The sequence below is a fragment of the Pyxicephalus adspersus genome, chromosome Z (assembly GCF_032062135.1).
Source record: "Pyxicephalus adspersus chromosome Z, UCB_Pads_2.0, whole genome shotgun sequence".
In the NCBI taxonomy this organism is placed as follows: domain Eukaryota; kingdom Metazoa; phylum Chordata; class Amphibia; order Anura; family Pyxicephalidae; genus Pyxicephalus; species Pyxicephalus adspersus.
Window position 1 is genome coordinate 64491585 of NC_092871.1, and position 15997 is coordinate 64507581.

General features: G+C 39.9%; 1 protein-coding gene across 10 annotated transcripts in view; it reads left to right on the top strand.

The window, feature by feature from the left end:
- The window catches only part of RAPGEF1 (Rap guanine nucleotide exchange factor 1), a 126365-nt gene that overhangs the window by 47389 nt on the left and 62979 nt on the right, over positions 1–15997 (top strand). For all 10 annotated transcript variants that reach the window (XM_072431853.1, XM_072431847.1, XM_072431850.1 and 7 more), the window contains exons 3-10: positions 2847–3025; positions 3481–3637; positions 6798–6886; positions 6968–7120; positions 7721–7844; positions 7936–8119; positions 9461–9943; positions 14437–14639. In XM_072431853.1, coding sequence (XP_072287954.1) covers positions 2847–3025; positions 3481–3637; positions 6798–6886; positions 6968–7120; positions 7721–7844; positions 7936–8119; positions 9461–9943; positions 14437–14639 — 1572 coding nt within the window. The remainder of the gene's footprint in view (positions 1–2846; positions 3026–3480; positions 3638–6797; positions 6887–6967; positions 7121–7720; positions 7845–7935; positions 8120–9460; positions 9944–14436; positions 14640–15997) is intronic.

The following is a 15997-nucleotide window of genomic DNA, read 5'->3' on the forward strand; positions in this document are numbered from 1 at the left end:
CGTATTTTAACAAAGTAAGTATAGTCTACTTCTTTTTGTAAAGCTTACTTGTATAAATGTGGGCCACAATCACTCACAGAATTAGTAGATTAGAAATCTAAAATGTTTCTGGCTAACAGATTCCTTAGTGGAAAATGTGACAAGGTTTTCTTGTAACACAACCTTCTCCACCTGTTGCTGCATGCTTTCACCCCTCTGACACACTTCCCTGCCTCTCGTCCCCTTGGAACCCTGAAGAAAATATCTGTTTTTTTTTGGGTGTCGCTTCCTACTTCCTTCCAGCATGCTTTTCATGTGCCTGAATAGTCAGTCACCAAGCCAGAAAACAATCACAAGAAGTAGTGGGAGAAATTAAATCTGTGTAAGCGCCAACATAATCTGACATGTTACCCTCAGAGGGTGTTGACTCTCCTAAAGAAAACCTATGGTCTGTCATAAAACAAATGTACAGATCTGAATCTCAGATTTTTTTTGCTGCATACAAGCTCTTTAATTTTTGTTTCCCCTATGTGTGATGTAATTGATTTTCTTTTAAAAATATGCACGCTTAGCCTGAATTTTACTTGCACATAATTTCAAGCATCCTTTCATACGCAAAGTGTTTGCTTTGATCAGGCAGTGTGGAGTGTGTTACTCTGTGATATTATCTGGTCTTGTAGCTTGATCCCCCACCCCTCAGTTGAAAGATGGGATCTTGGCTGTACTCCCTTGGAGAATACCATTCCACCACAGCTGACAATGGCCTCACCCAGCTACTTAAAGCTGCGTACACACGTCAAATTTTTCTCGCCCGATAATCGGCATCGGCCAGATATCAGGCGAGAATCTGGCGTGTGTACAGCCCAGGTCGTTCATCATGATCACGATGAGCGATCTTAATGCAAGGGAAGAGGGGGGAGCGCGCAGCAGGCTGCCACTCCGTCGCTCTCCCCCCTCCCCTTTCCATCGTGAAAGATCCTTTCCAACGACAAGAATTGCACGTGTATATCCAGCTTCCATCACTAAATGTTTGCATCTTTCAGCGGAGAGATCAGAGCTTCAGCTGGTTAATGTCTCTCCCTGCTCCACTGTCATTTAGTAAAAGTTGGTTCAGCCTTGCAGCATTCCTGATCTGAATATGGGGTTTTAGAGTGCTTCTTACAATGTTGTATGTAGTTTAAGGGGTACCTAGCAGCCAGAAACAGTATGTGAAGAGTTTAGGCCATGGACTAATCTATTACTATAATCTGTCATTTACTTCCAGTATTATAACTCTGTACAGCTCCAGTTATTGTCCACATTTGATAATTACTTTGGTTCCTATAAGAATCAAAAGACCCATATAAAGTTTATTCACATAGATAATGACCATGTAAAACCTAAAGTGTGGTCACCAGTTGACCTCATTATGTCTGCATTCCTGTTTCCTCTAATCAGACATTCATACAGGCGCGGATAATTCGTATCAGTCATAAGTGATGTATGTTTATTGACAAATCTATTAAATATTGGTCCTCTCCTGTTCTGGGATCCATATGGACAGGTTGGCTTTAACATGTAGATGGAATATTTATGTATTTAACAACAGGGCGACTCCATTGCAGTGAGTATTAGAGGGAGCACATTTCACCGTACCGGAGACACATTTCTGTAGTGTGTTGGGGTGCCACTGATAACACATGTATGCCTTGTTACCGCAGTGCAACCCAATAGATACGTGTAAATGGGTCTTAAATCTACATCTTGTTTGAAAGTGTGCTTCAATGTATATTATAAATGTGTGTGTGTGTGTATAAATATATATCAATATCAAATCGATTATATATAAATTAATATATCAAATCGATTTAAAATACACAAGCAGACCGATGATATTTTTTATATATTTTGATGCTTGCGTGTTATGTACAATTGACAGCTACTGATCATTTGTTATGGACATTAATCTATCATGCACTGTTTTTTGTCTGATGTGAATGTTAACATTCTATTGTACAAAGCAGGTATCAAGGACGGACCTATTTGTCAGCTTTAACTCTTTACTGGACCTGTGAACATGGCTGAAAACACTAGCTCCAGTAATAAGTGTGACATTATTGTTATAGGTGCTGATTTTTGTGGTTTGTGAGCCACCTACACGGTCATTCTGGAAAGCATGATTCAGTAAAGTACAGAATCCATTCACACAATGACTGGTAAAATACTGCTATAGTAAAGCTTTTCAGGTTTCTGTTAAAACTGTACCTGGTTTTTGCAGAAGTTTATTTTGCAGAAATTTAACTCCTTAACACCTATTGATATTGCTTACATCAAGTGAAGCATTTAAAACAGTTGTTGGAAAGCTGTATATTGTCGTTAATCAGTAATAAAATGCAAGCAATGCTTTAAGCCAGGTACACACATGCAATAATTATCGTTAGAAAACTAACGACGGATCAATGATTATGCACAACTATTTTAAACAATCGTATTGTGCACAATTCTGTGAATGCTGTAACGATACGATCATTCAAAAATAATCCACCAATAATGTACACACGCTAGATATGATCGTTTGAATGATGCAAGAAGTGACATGTAAAGGAGAAAGTGTACTGCAGAACCATCCACGATCACTGAACGACCGTACACACAATAGATTGCGAACAATCGTCGCCCATTCAGATCTGCCGGGACAGTCGTTAGTTTCCAGCGACAATCCCCGTTCATCACCGTCATTGTGCACTTTTTTTTGTTAATGATTATTTGACAAACAGTTGTTATTCGTTCTGTTCCAACGATAATTATTGCACGTGTGTACGCAGCTTTAAAGTCAAGTGGAATTTTATTGTGAGTATTTTAATTCATTATCCATTATTTCCTTTTAGACTCTGAGCCGCTTGGAAGAACAGGAGAAGGAAGTTGTCAATGCCCTACGCTACTTTAAGACTATTGTAGATAAAATGGCTGTAGACAAGATGGTGCTGGTGATGTTACCGGGGTCTGCCAGCAAAGTCCTGGAAGCCATTCTTCCATTAGTACAGACGGACACACACACACTGCAAAGGTAAACTTTCAGTTGTAAACCTGTGGAAATATCATATGGAGTCAACTGGTATTTAATAGGTTTCAAGTTTAAGTGGACCTAATCTTGCATTTTTATCTGTCTGGAGAGGTTTTTGTGTGGATTATGCAGGGCTGAATAAATAGGAGCATAGCAACTGGACAACCCTACCCTATTAGTCATGGTTACAAAAATGCCTGATGTTTTTTCTTACCATCTGCTTTCCCTATCATGCTGGTTTTAGCTTGAAGAGTTTGACCTGACAAAACATTTCTTTCTTTTTCACTACTTAAATGATTTATTGTCCCTATATAGAGGAATAGTGAACAACAGTCTTGCAGGATTGCTTGTATAAGCCCCTATAGAACTTGTACAATTTTTTTTTTAATTGAGTATTAAAAGGCCTAGCAGAAGTCTTTTTTATTTTCCATATGTTAATTTTTTTTTCTTTCTCTCAGTACTGCCATTGCCTCCTGCTACAGCCGAGTGTACCAGTCTCTTGCCAACCTAATTCGCTGGTCTGATCAGGTGATGCTGGAAGGTGTCAACTGTGAGGACAAGGAGATGGTATCCACTGTAAAAGACGTCATAAAGGCCGTTCTGGATGGTGTCAAGGTCAGGGCTTTGCTTGCAGAATAGAACATTCCTTTTGAGGAATTCCAGTGGGGTTTTGCTTGTAATACCAAATTAAACTGTGGGGTATATATCTAGTACAAAATGCACTCTGCACTATCACGTTTGATAAAAATATGTTCAATTCAAGTAGTAACTACAGTTACTGTAAAGTCTTTTTCACCAGGGATAGCCAAAGAGTTGAACAGATCAGTGGACACATGCATTATAGCTAAAGTTATCCAAACCATCCTGCTACTTAGGCACCTGAAGCTTTACAGAATGTTAATCATTCAGCTCCTTCATTCCCTGCTTGAGTTCACAGCCATAGAGACAGCTGGGTCAGTGTAGGGGGAAACCAATTAGATTTCTAGTATTTTGGTTGTGAAAGTAAATTGTACATCCAATGGAAACACCATGAGAATGCCCCACAGGGATAACTCCATACATTTGTCTTTCCCAGTGATATCTGAACATGGGGAGATGAAAAACACCATGCTGGCCCTGTTGAGACTTAACTGTAGGTTTGTCTGTCAGTCCTGTGAGAATTGAAAAGGTCCAGGACTAATTTGTCAGTCATGTCTGGTTTGTGTCTGCAACTTCAGACACAAACTGTTCATCAACTGTATCACTCACCTCACCACCAGTCTGAAAGCAGCCTTAAAGTTTGGAGAGCAGGCAAATTTATATTTGTGGCACCACAGCGCACCGACAGTCGGCAGCATCCTACTAATCAATGCCATGGAAGTGGCTCGGGGGTCCCTAATATGCAAGCTCAATTTGGTTAGCCTGGCCTTGAAATTGCCAGTCACTACAATTTTTACTTTATTTAAAAGGGTAGATTAACACTCCCCCCCATTTTATTGCCGTTTTTAAAAAAAAAAAAAACAGAAAGGCAAAGCCATTCTGTCATTACGCATGCATGTCACGAATCCCAGGAGGCTTGGGCTCCAAGAACAGGCATGCACAGGACGGCCTTGAACTTGAAAAAAGAAAGATGGAGATCTCACACATGCGTAGTGAGATCGGAACTTTATTTATTTATTTTTTTTAAAGGTGTAAGGGTGTTTTTACTTTAGGTTCACTTTAATAATAAAAGATCACCGATTCTTGATTCTTTGTTTGATTTTTTGTTTGGGACTCCGTATCTGGCAACTTGTTAAGTTTAGGAAGCTGAAATTGAGTTTAGTATTGGCTCCTAGGTTCACTGTGTACCCTGAAAATTCACTTTTGTACAACAATTGGTGAAGGAGATATAAAGGTTTATACAGTGATGGTACTGACCGCAGCATAGACACGGCTTTCATGCTGCTGGTGTACGAGGGGTGGCATTATCTCACAGTACAAGGTGGGCACGTAGCAGCACAGCTGATTTCTGAGGTCTTTAGAACACCCCGACTCTTGGAGAGCTCACACTGAACTGACAGTGCACTATTGAGTCGCTACTCTATCAAATAAAACTGCCCCTTAAAAAAATCCACCAGTGGGGCGTGTACAAATGTGCATGTAAAATTCCAAGGGACGTGTACAACTGGTTGTGTACAATGAGGTCATCGGCAGGAAAGTTTTATAGCTGTGTGTGTATGAATGCTCCATGTCATGTTCGGCAGCCTTACATATCTTTGAGTACAAACCTCCATATCTCCTAATCAGTATGTCTTAATGACTTGAAATTACCTAAGCAGTACCCCAAATTTCATCTCCCCATCTTTAACAAGTTTCAAAATATGGGGGTCAAAATTTTAAAAACTAGTGAAAATAACTATCCGGGTTGCTGTTTTAAAAGTAAGTGTGTCTGGAAGCCCAAAATCAACATACAAAATATGGACCCCCCAGGCCACCTAAATAGCAAGGAGGTGTGACCCCTAAATTTATACCTACCTGTCACAAAACTAGAACTGTTATACTACACTACTCTGTCCACGTCCCTTCTTTGAACCCCAATTTCTCTGGAACAGGGAGATGTACAAAACCATAAATGTAAGTGCAAGTGGGGGACACATGTGGCTAACACCCCCTAAAATGTAATTGATATGGCATCGTGAGAACATAAAAAACTGCCCATCAAAACCAACTTGCTTGTTACACATAGCTGGTTGCTTCTATCACCTGAACCACAATATCTCTGGAACAGGAAGTTACAGGTAAACAAAACTAAAGGTGCAAGTGGGAGACACCCGTGGCTTACCACCCCCAAAAATTTCATTGGTATGACATCGTAAGAACATAAAAAACTCTGCCCATCAAAAGGAACTTCCCTGTTACACATTGCTGGTTGCTATTATCCCCAACTGATACACTAGCCAACAAGTCCTACTGGCTAGTGCATCAGCCATAAGGAGTGTGGCCGCTGTGTACATAGAAACCATCCAATATGTAGTTGGAATTCATCTATCAAAACTAGTTACGATTCATCTATTTGAAGTAAAAAAGAAATGCCCATTCCTCAGAATATAGTATTTAAAAGATAAAAAGTTCAAGTGAAGCTCTAATGCAGGAAGCCTTCAGATGACTAATGAAGAAAAAGATCTATCTAAGTATAAACTCCAGGTTGTGGCTTGAAAAGTACACAACTCCGATACACCAAGCAGTAAGGTTGAGCTGCAGGGGAGTCAAGGGACAGGCAACATGTGCATCTGGTGGTTTCACCATGAAAGTGGTTATGAACTTTTCCTTTACATAAACAAAAAACATATTGTACACCCTTAAGAACAGAGATTCCAGGGAGTAGCAGAAAAAATGTTATAATAAATTGGCTTGGCTATAGTAAAGGAGTTAAGCTGTGTACGGTAATGTTCTTATCCACTCCCCCAGAGTGACATCATTATGACATAACCCCGCCCACTCTCCCATCGCAGATCTGAATCTGCAATAGGAGAGTAGGCAGGTTGTGTTTAGGAACACAGCCCGCCCACTTCCCTGAGCCTGGGAACTGTACTGGGGACGTGGTCCGCGGCTATGGCCAGTGTGTCCCCCCAGCAGGGTCCTTTTCCTGACCCCGCTCGGGGGTGCACCGGCCAGAGCCGGGCACCACCGGGTGAAGACCGCTGAGATAGATGGTCACATTACCTTCTGTTTTGTATTTGTTTATTTACAATATTTTTGATTTTATGGGATATACAGGTATATTGCCATGCTGATTTTCATTGAATGGTTCTTTCAGGAGCTGGTGCGATTAATGATCGAGAAACAAGAACGCCCATCACCAACCAGTCCTGTGAAACCAAGCTTACCTGCGTGCAAATCAGACAGGTGAGCTTATTGTTCGGTGTGTCTTTATTACAAGTGGAGTATACACAAGGCTTTCTAAATATTTGTTTATTTTTGCTGCAGCACACAAGATTTGCTCTTGTCGGAGAGAGAGCTGGAGATTCTTAAAAAGTCACCTGAGCCAACCTGTAAGGATGTTCCAGCAGATTGTGTGGGGACTGATGAGCTAGCTCCACCTAAACCCCCATTACCTGGCATGCGAGTGATGGAAAACGGGTAATTGCAATGTTTTATTTCTAAAACTTATTTCAGATGTTAGTTCAGTTATTATCTGTGCTATTCCTTTCTTCCAAGCAAAATTACACTTTCTGATAACTCTCTCCCAAAAGGTCCTTAATAACCTATTCCCAGGCAGGAGCTTTATGACTGACTTGTGTTGCATGTTTTGGACCCGGACATAATAAAATATTGTAAAGATTTTACTGCTCCATTGTTAGAAACAGCTTGCTTCTGTTTCTCCTGAAAGCATTGAGGGTTTTAAAATATTCTACATTTGTTAGATTCTACATATATATATATATATATATATATATATATATATATATATATATATATGAATTTGTACTTAACATTGGCTATAAAAACCTAAATTTGATTGTACAACCTCCTTATGATCTATTTAGTGAGAATGCCTTCTGGTTTGGATATTATTTGACTTGGTAGTATAGTTAGGCCATCATACCACATGCAATGGCAAACTGTAACATGTACGGCCAGCTTTTGTGGTTATTCAGTAGTAAATCTATTCTACAGAGGTTTAGGCATTGCTTGACATTGAAATACATCATCCTGTTTTGTTCCCTTGACCTTTTGCAGCCGGCCTCCTGCATTACCTCCAAAGAAAAGACAATCTGCACCTTCTCCCACCCGTGTAGCTGTTGTAGCGCCTATGAGCCGAGCTACAAGTGGATCCAGTTTACCTGTAGGCATTAATACACAGGTGGGAAGTTGATAGTAAAAATGTCACTTCAAAAATGTTGTCAAGGCCTGTTTTAATGGTTATTAACGGTCCTTTTTATACTTTCTTTAAGGATTTTGAAGTGAACTGTTATGCATATCGGCGATTATCCGGAGGTAGTCAGTCATACGGGGGTGAATCCCCTCGCCTTTCTCCATGTAGTAGTATAGGAAAACTTAGCAAGTCTGATGAACAACTCTCCTCCCTGGACAGAGACAGCGGTCAGTGTTCCCGAAACACCAGCTGTGAGACGTTAGGTAAGGGAGCATTATTGTCATTATTTAGGATAACTGGCTTTGCTCCTCTCAGAAGTAGATTGTTTCCTGTTTGTAGTTTGAATTTTTGAGGTCTCACATACACAAGTTAAAAGGAAAGTTCCAGGAAATGAGCAAGATACACAGACCTTCTACAGTGACAGAAGGGTGAGAAACCAGAAGCATCTCCCTTCATTGCATCTCTTTCTTCATTAGTCATCTGAAGGCTTCCTGCATTAGGGCTTCACTTGAACTTTTTATCTTTTAAATACAAGTCTGAGGAATGGGCATTTCCTTTTTTACTTCAGATAGATAAATCTTAACTAGTTGTTGATAGATGAATTCCAACTACATATTGGATGGTTTCTATGTACACAGCAGCCACACTCCTTTTGGCTGATACACTAGCCAGTAGGACTTGTTGACCCCATGTAAATAGCAACTATTCGATATGTATTCTAGTTACAATTTAATAAAATCACAGCCACTGATTGTTTGGTATACACAATAGTTTACGCAAACATGCCTCTCCTCCCCCTGTGTAGCGTGGATTAATTGTTTTTTAGTTATCCTTACCCTGTACTCACTGCAGAAGGTGAAGTCCTCTGTCTGCCATTCTCTGTGACCAGTGTCCAATCAGAGGCAAGGGGTTGTATCATTTCAGAAAAGAGAGGGATAATCCCTCAGCACAGTGACCTATCATATATCTAGTGCAATACATTTTTCTCATAGTTTGCAGGCAGCTCCTTATCTCCCCCTTTACTGAAATTAGAACAACCCTCCCAGCTGTGTTTGCATAGAACTCTGGACAAAGTTAAAATGTGCTTCATACTTTCCTCTCCCTATACTGAGTTTGTTTCCTGAACAGTTTTACACTAATCTTTGTTGTCAGTTCCCCTCCACTGCTGACAACACAATAGAGCCACAACCCTGCATTACCATGACACATTGAAATACTTTGTAACACCACTAAGCAAATCTTTAGAACAAGTCTCTGTGAAATAAAAACCATGAGAGTAGAGCAGTGAACTTTAGCAGGCCTGGCTCACAGCACTGCCTTTTACACACTGTGATAGCTTTCCTGAAGTGCCTCCATTTGCATACAGACCACCCTAGAATTGTCCACAAATAAAACTTGAGAATAAATAAGTGAAGGAAGGACACCTAACTCAGTGGTTTCACCTGGAGCTTTAAAAATCCAGCAGATTATACTTCTATTACACAATCATCTTGTATTTGAAATATTACTTTTGGGTTTTGATTTAATTTTGCTATGAGGGTTCAAATATGAAGTGATATATTTTTTTTTATCATTTTTCATAATTTTTTTATGTCTCATTGTAGATAACTATGATCCAGATTACGAGTTCCTGCAGCAAGACCTCTCTAGCACAGATCAAGTACTAGGCCCTGTTACTGGAGTCCTGAGCCCTCTCCCTGAATCCCTAGGAGAGACTGGTTCCCCTTTTCATGGACAAAACTGTCCTCCCACCTACCACTTACCTCCCAACACCCCCCAGCAATCGGAATCCATTCACCCCTCAACTGTAGAGACCCCTCCTGCCCTCCCTGAAAAGAAACGTAGAAGTGCGGTTAGCCATAACTCTGATGGCTCCCGGGTGTGTTACGAGAGACACCCCTCCCAGTATGACAATATTTCTGAGGATGATCTGCTACTCCCCCCTTCTAGTACTCCATTTGCTGCTGTATCCCCATTTCAACTCGGAAACGGGTCTCGGGTGGATTTCCTTGGTGATTTTGTAGCAGCGGAGAGCGATGCCATTCCAGAGAAGCCACCACCTCTTCCTGAAAAGAAGAACAAACACAGTGAGTTTTATGATCACCATCTCCTTACTGCTGTACAATACTTTGCTTTAAAAAATGAGACCATCCATCTTCTGTAAATTGAAACCCTTTGGAGCAAAACCATAGGCTTTGGCAAATATTTTGTGAGTGTTTGCCCTGCCTTGGCTAGAACATCAACATATGAAGGGCTGCTACAATTTCCACCTCATATTTGCCTTCTGAAAGTCCAAGTCTGGTCAGCTATAAATGTATTTGAAATGTATAAATGTTAACTGAATTATTCACCAAAAGATTTCTATTTCTGTTCAGTCTTATGATTCATATATCTCCGTCACATTGCACATCCAATTAAGTGAAAACATTAGGTTTTTTCCTTTATTCTTTGAACTCTGTGCCTACAAACTGGATGTTTCCTGGACAGATATTTAATATGGTCATAGTCCTGAGTCTGTGGGAAGGCAGGAGTACTGCATACTGTAAGGCTGCATACACACATGCATGAACGATGCATGAACAGCATCATTTTGCTCTATAGGGGGGTAAAGGGGAGAATGAGTCCCATTTTCAGCTTGAAAGTGTTTTGTAAATTACACAACTGGCCAATCTGAAAAACCATTCACAACTAAATCCGTTTACACATAAAGTATTCTTTTTTGTTATCTTTTTATCTACTTATTTTTAAGCTTTACACCTTAATAAGAAACACAAAATGACATTCGGTACAAACTTTTTGTAGTTATAGCATTAACTTGGCTTTGGTTTATGAATAGATGGGTATACGAAAGGTACATTCAATGAGGTGTAAATTATATGGTAATTTTTTGCTTCTTAATACAGGTTCCAAATGAGTGCTGTAAAGGGGGTACTTCAGTTTACCCCGAGAATGTGGGGACCACATTTTATAATGATCTGAAATTGGATATTATTTAGAGAAGTGATTAGAATGTATTTTCTTATTTAAAGAGGAAAAATGAGGAAGCTGCCATTGTGGATTTGTTTTAAAAGGAAACCTGTATTGAGAAAAATGTTATGGCTGGTTGCTGCTTTGTTTTCTTCTAGTGGTCTAGCCACTTTAAATGGTAGTTGCCTGCCTGTCAAAGCTGGTCCAGTGGCAGCCTCCATGTTTTGCTCAGTACAGCTGTAGCCTCGAAGAATTGTATATTGATCTAAGCTTTGCTTCCTTGTTAGCCGCTGACCCCATACAAGTTTAGACTTTTCTGACTACAAGGTCAGTTGACTGGGGAAGATCTTGTTTTTACTTTAAAAATAAGACTGCAATAGATGCTTTCATACCTTTGCTCTCTGTAGCTATGCTTAAGGATTAACATCCAAGCCGCCGTCACTGTACAGCATTGTTCAAATTCTTAAATGGCATTCCTTAGACTTCTGTTTTCACGGCATCATTTTGCAAAATTGAACTTTCTTGGACAAGTGTGCAGCTTTTCACATCATGCTGCTCTGACTGTCTTCATAAAGTAGTCAGCTGTGATAGACTCGAGATTCCTTTGGCTGCCTCAGGTTTGTGTAATGTAACTGCTATAAAAGGAATCCTGTGCCCTTGGACACGAGCCATCCTCAATTGTGTTGATTAAGTGGTTAGGGGTCTGCCAAGCATTTGGCGAATCCTTCAGAGGCTGCGGAAAGACTAGGAAGCTCTTGCGGGTCTTGTCACTGCCAAATATGATGCTTGTTTTTTTTTCTGCAGTTTTGGCTTCACCGTTTTAGCTGTTACAGGGGTAAATGGAAAATGCAGCAGCTGCTTCAAAATATTGCTGCTGAAAGCGTATGATGGTGTGGAAAAAAGGAAAAAACTGCTGCCCAGTAACTCGGTGTCATGTGTCCACCCTGTAGTGTAATGTTTATTCGTAGAACAGCTTAACAGATTAAAAAAACGATTAATGGTAAAACCCAAATGATTTAAAATGTCCATGAAACTATTGTTGTATACACAGGCTATGTTCACAATGGCCACAAGGTTGTGCTTCCTGATGCCAGTGAACTGCTGCCTTTTAGGAGATGCTACATTTATTTTCTCCTAGAGGCAGCTCCACAGAGAATGAACAGGGGCACAGGGACCCAGAGAAATTGCTTAATCCAGAAGCAGGTCTGAACTTATCCTAAGGTATGCTGTGTATAGTTTGTATATATTTTCTTCACCTGGTATGCTCAGAGCATAACAAATGTAACATTTTTAGTCAGATAAATATGCATTATGGCATATTAACATTTACTTGACACAATTGTTTTCAATAATTTTTATTGGCGTTTTTCCAAACATTTTTACAGAGTAGAAAAGGCAAAAATGACTTGTGAAAATAGTCATAGCAGTACTAAGACAAAAAAAAGGCAACACTGAATTAAAAAAAAAAGCAGAAAATATACACTTTACACAAAAAAAACAGGTGTGATCAGAGCAATACACAAAACTTTGTAATAAGGAAAAACCCGGGGCATGGAAAAACACAAATGGTCAGACATGCCTGCAGTACAAATCCGTGGTGGAATGATTGCAAACAGTGTTATTAACAATTGCAGACATTCTTTCCAACTCCCTTGTGTCCGATAAAAGGTAAACAACTGCTTGAAAATTAAGAGGTGGTTTCTTTCAAGCAGCGGCTATAACTTGCTGACTAGCCAGAAAAAACAAATATATCAGTATCTGTTTATTTTTAGGCAAAGATGGCTTGTGAAGTAACACTTCCCAGGGATCTTTACGAATAGACACATTCAAAACAGTTCTGATGTGATTTCAAACTCTAATCCAGAGCTTCTGAACTATAGGACAGTCCCACCAGATATGGTGAAAGATGCCTACTGCACCGCAGCTCCAGAAGCAACGGGGACTGCTCCCAGCGGCAAACTCGCTCATTTATCCTATCTCGGGTCAAATACAACCTAAATAGCATTTTATAAGTACTTTCCTGGGCAATCACATTAGGAGAGCATTTAGCAATAACTTGCCATATATCCTCCCATTCATGCGCAGAAAGGGCATTTTTTCTATTAAGGAAAAGAGATGCTGATCTCCTTTACAGCAGGCTACATCATCCGATCTCCCACCTGCGCAGTACGAGATCGAGTGACGTGCCAAGAAGACCGAGGAAGAAGGAAGTGAAGAATGAAGCTGACGACGTTTCCTCAGTGCCAGACCGAAGAGAAATTCCAGGACAACGCAGGACCGGATCGCAAGAAGGACCAACGCCATCGAGGGACCTGCAGGATTAAAAGTGTGGGTTTTTTTCAGTTTAGTTCCACTTTAAGCCCTGGAATGTCAGGGAAGCCACAGGGATGGAGGGTGGGGATCAGGGGGTGCTTCAACTATTGTACTCCCCCCCCCTTCACTGCTTTAATACATTGAAGTAAATAAATCTCTGGGAGCATGTTGTCCCAGTCTACATCTGGTACCATCGGCACTTTTGATAGCATGTGCCATCAAATGGCCACACTGCCAAGATAAGCTTTACTTCTCCCCCTTGGACATGTCCAGTGGATGTTTCATAGCCTGTGGTGAGATTTCCAGGGGATGGGAGCTCAGTTTAGATGTATGTCCATGCCACGCCCATAGGGTCACCTGTTTTTCTGACAATTGCCAAAGTCTAATTTTTACTTTGTCATATCTCTGAGACAAGAATTTCAAAAATCCTGCAAGTTGGAAATGAAAAAACCAAAAAATACACAGTGACGTTCTAAAAAAGACTACTCTAATTTTTGGTGTCACAGTTGTGACGTTTGTTATATTTTTTTTTTTTTTTATTACTAAAGGCTGATATTTTTTTTATATTTAGCTGTGTCCTTGTTGGTGAGATTCTCTTTCTGATTTACCAGTGGAAATAATGTAGTGAGAAATCTTCCAATTGGGACACTGTAACAACTGTGTAGGAGATGATTTACCTCACATTAGAAAGGTATCTTCTTATTTCTGTTGTGTCTACAGGAACTAATTTGAAGTGAAATCTATCTGATATGACACAGATTATCCACAGATCTATCCATTTACCTTTACTTTAGAGATCACTGAACTTCAATAAGTCCCTTCACTGTATGATTTTACAATGTGATGTGCCATTTCTGTATAGCCTACCTGAAGTATAGTAAGCCAATTAGGAAGGAATTGCCCCCCCATACCTTATACCACCTTCCCCGAGTTTTGCTCAACTTGCCCTCCCTCCCTGATGTACTCAACTTTCAATTAAGCCTGCAGCCTCTTTTGTTTTACTTTAGTCAGTGCAGAAGATTCCTGTAGGGTCCTTTGGAACTTTCCCCTTCTTCTTTTATGTGTAATGGACCCATAGAATTCTGTGTGAATAGTCTTCTATTGAGATGTAATCAAGCTCCAGAAGTGGCAGGCATGCTGGTGAGCTAAGTATGCATTTAAGGATTTTGGACTATTTTAGCACAGCAGTCAGGACAAAGAAAATAAATGTAGCTGGTTAGTAAAACTTGATAAGTGCATTAGTATATATTTATATTCCTTTTTTGGACATCTGCTACAGTAATAACATTTTATATTTCAGTGATGACGTATATGCGTTTTGTAGAGGATTACTCAGAGCCCCAACCTTCGGTCTTCTATCAGACACCACAGAACGAACACATCTACCAGCAGAAGAACAAGCATCTGCGAGAGGTGTATGGTTTTAACGATTCGTTCAGTAGTTCAGATTTTGGAGTGGAACGAGCTCCACCACCGGCCCTGCCACCTAAACAGAGGCAATTGGTAAGTTAAAGTCTGTTGGCATCTTCACAGCTCTGCTGCTTGATGAATAGTATTGCAGTTATTGCAATTATTTTAGTTAGCCTTTACTGAATATTATGGTGATCTGTTTATTTGTATTGACCTTCTTTTCTGTGACAATCCCCATCAGTTCTGTTCATAGTTTAAAGGAAACAGGCTGTTAGCCAGAAAAAATAAGTAATTCATATACAATTATCACTGTTTTTCAGTCTGCCACATTTATAAAAGTGGCATTCATCTGAAATCATTGACAACTTTCAGAATGATCACTGCTTTTTAACTAATGTGACTTTTGATTTGTATGTCCTTTTTTTCATTATTATAAAGTGGTGATCAGCAAGATTATCACTTTACAGATCAAAAGAAAGTGAAGAACACCAAAGTGAATACAGGGTGCAGCACATAAACCCACAGTAAAGGCAAAACTTGATGCACCACAAAGCAATAGGTTCATGTAATTGCTCCCCTGTCCATCTGCATATGGCTCCCTTTACTGAACGCGGGTTATAAACTCTCTTCTTAACTGTTGCATGGGAGTACTGGGTATTTCTCTCCACTCCCAGAGGCCAAATGGAGAAGATGATTTATCTTTAGAGGTCAGGTGAAATTTCATTAAAGTACCTTTTAGAGCAACAGAACAGCAAGTTAAAGCCAAACTCCAGATACAGAAATGTTCTTTGCAATGTATTCCTCATTGTAAAATTAGTAGTGACATCATCACAGTGACAGCAGAGCTTTAAAAGGGACCTAAAAGGCTCACTGCAAACTGGTGTGTGCATAAAAGACCACATCTGGTCTTTAGTACAGGAAACTATTACACAAAACAAAAGTTTCATGTTGGATCACTGGAGAGTTTAGGAAAAAATTCACAAAGTACACCAAGATTCTAAGAAAAATTACGCATGCCACTTATATTCAGACAATTTTTTCTTATCCCACTGCGGCTTAATGGGCAGCAGAGGGGTCATGAGCAGTACTGAAGAGGTGCAGTGTTGGATCTTGTTTGAACCATAACATTTAAGTCCAACCAAGACCACCCCACCACACAATGGAATTGCAAAGATGTCTTCTCAGGGGGTTACCAGTCTGAGCTGTCAGCAGCCCTGCCTTTTTTATTTTTTAAGTTGTAGCTCGAAAATAAATTGGCTAAAATCTGCCCGGTTGCTCTGGTTTACAGCTGCCCCTGCCTTTTATATTTCAATATTTTTATTGAATTTTCACAAAAATAGGTACATGTATTTCAACAAAAAAAATAAACGAGATAATACAAAATTATCAAAACTAGGGTCAGCAGGGTACAAACATATTCTTGACGACCTCAGTGTTCAAAGTGACAAGGA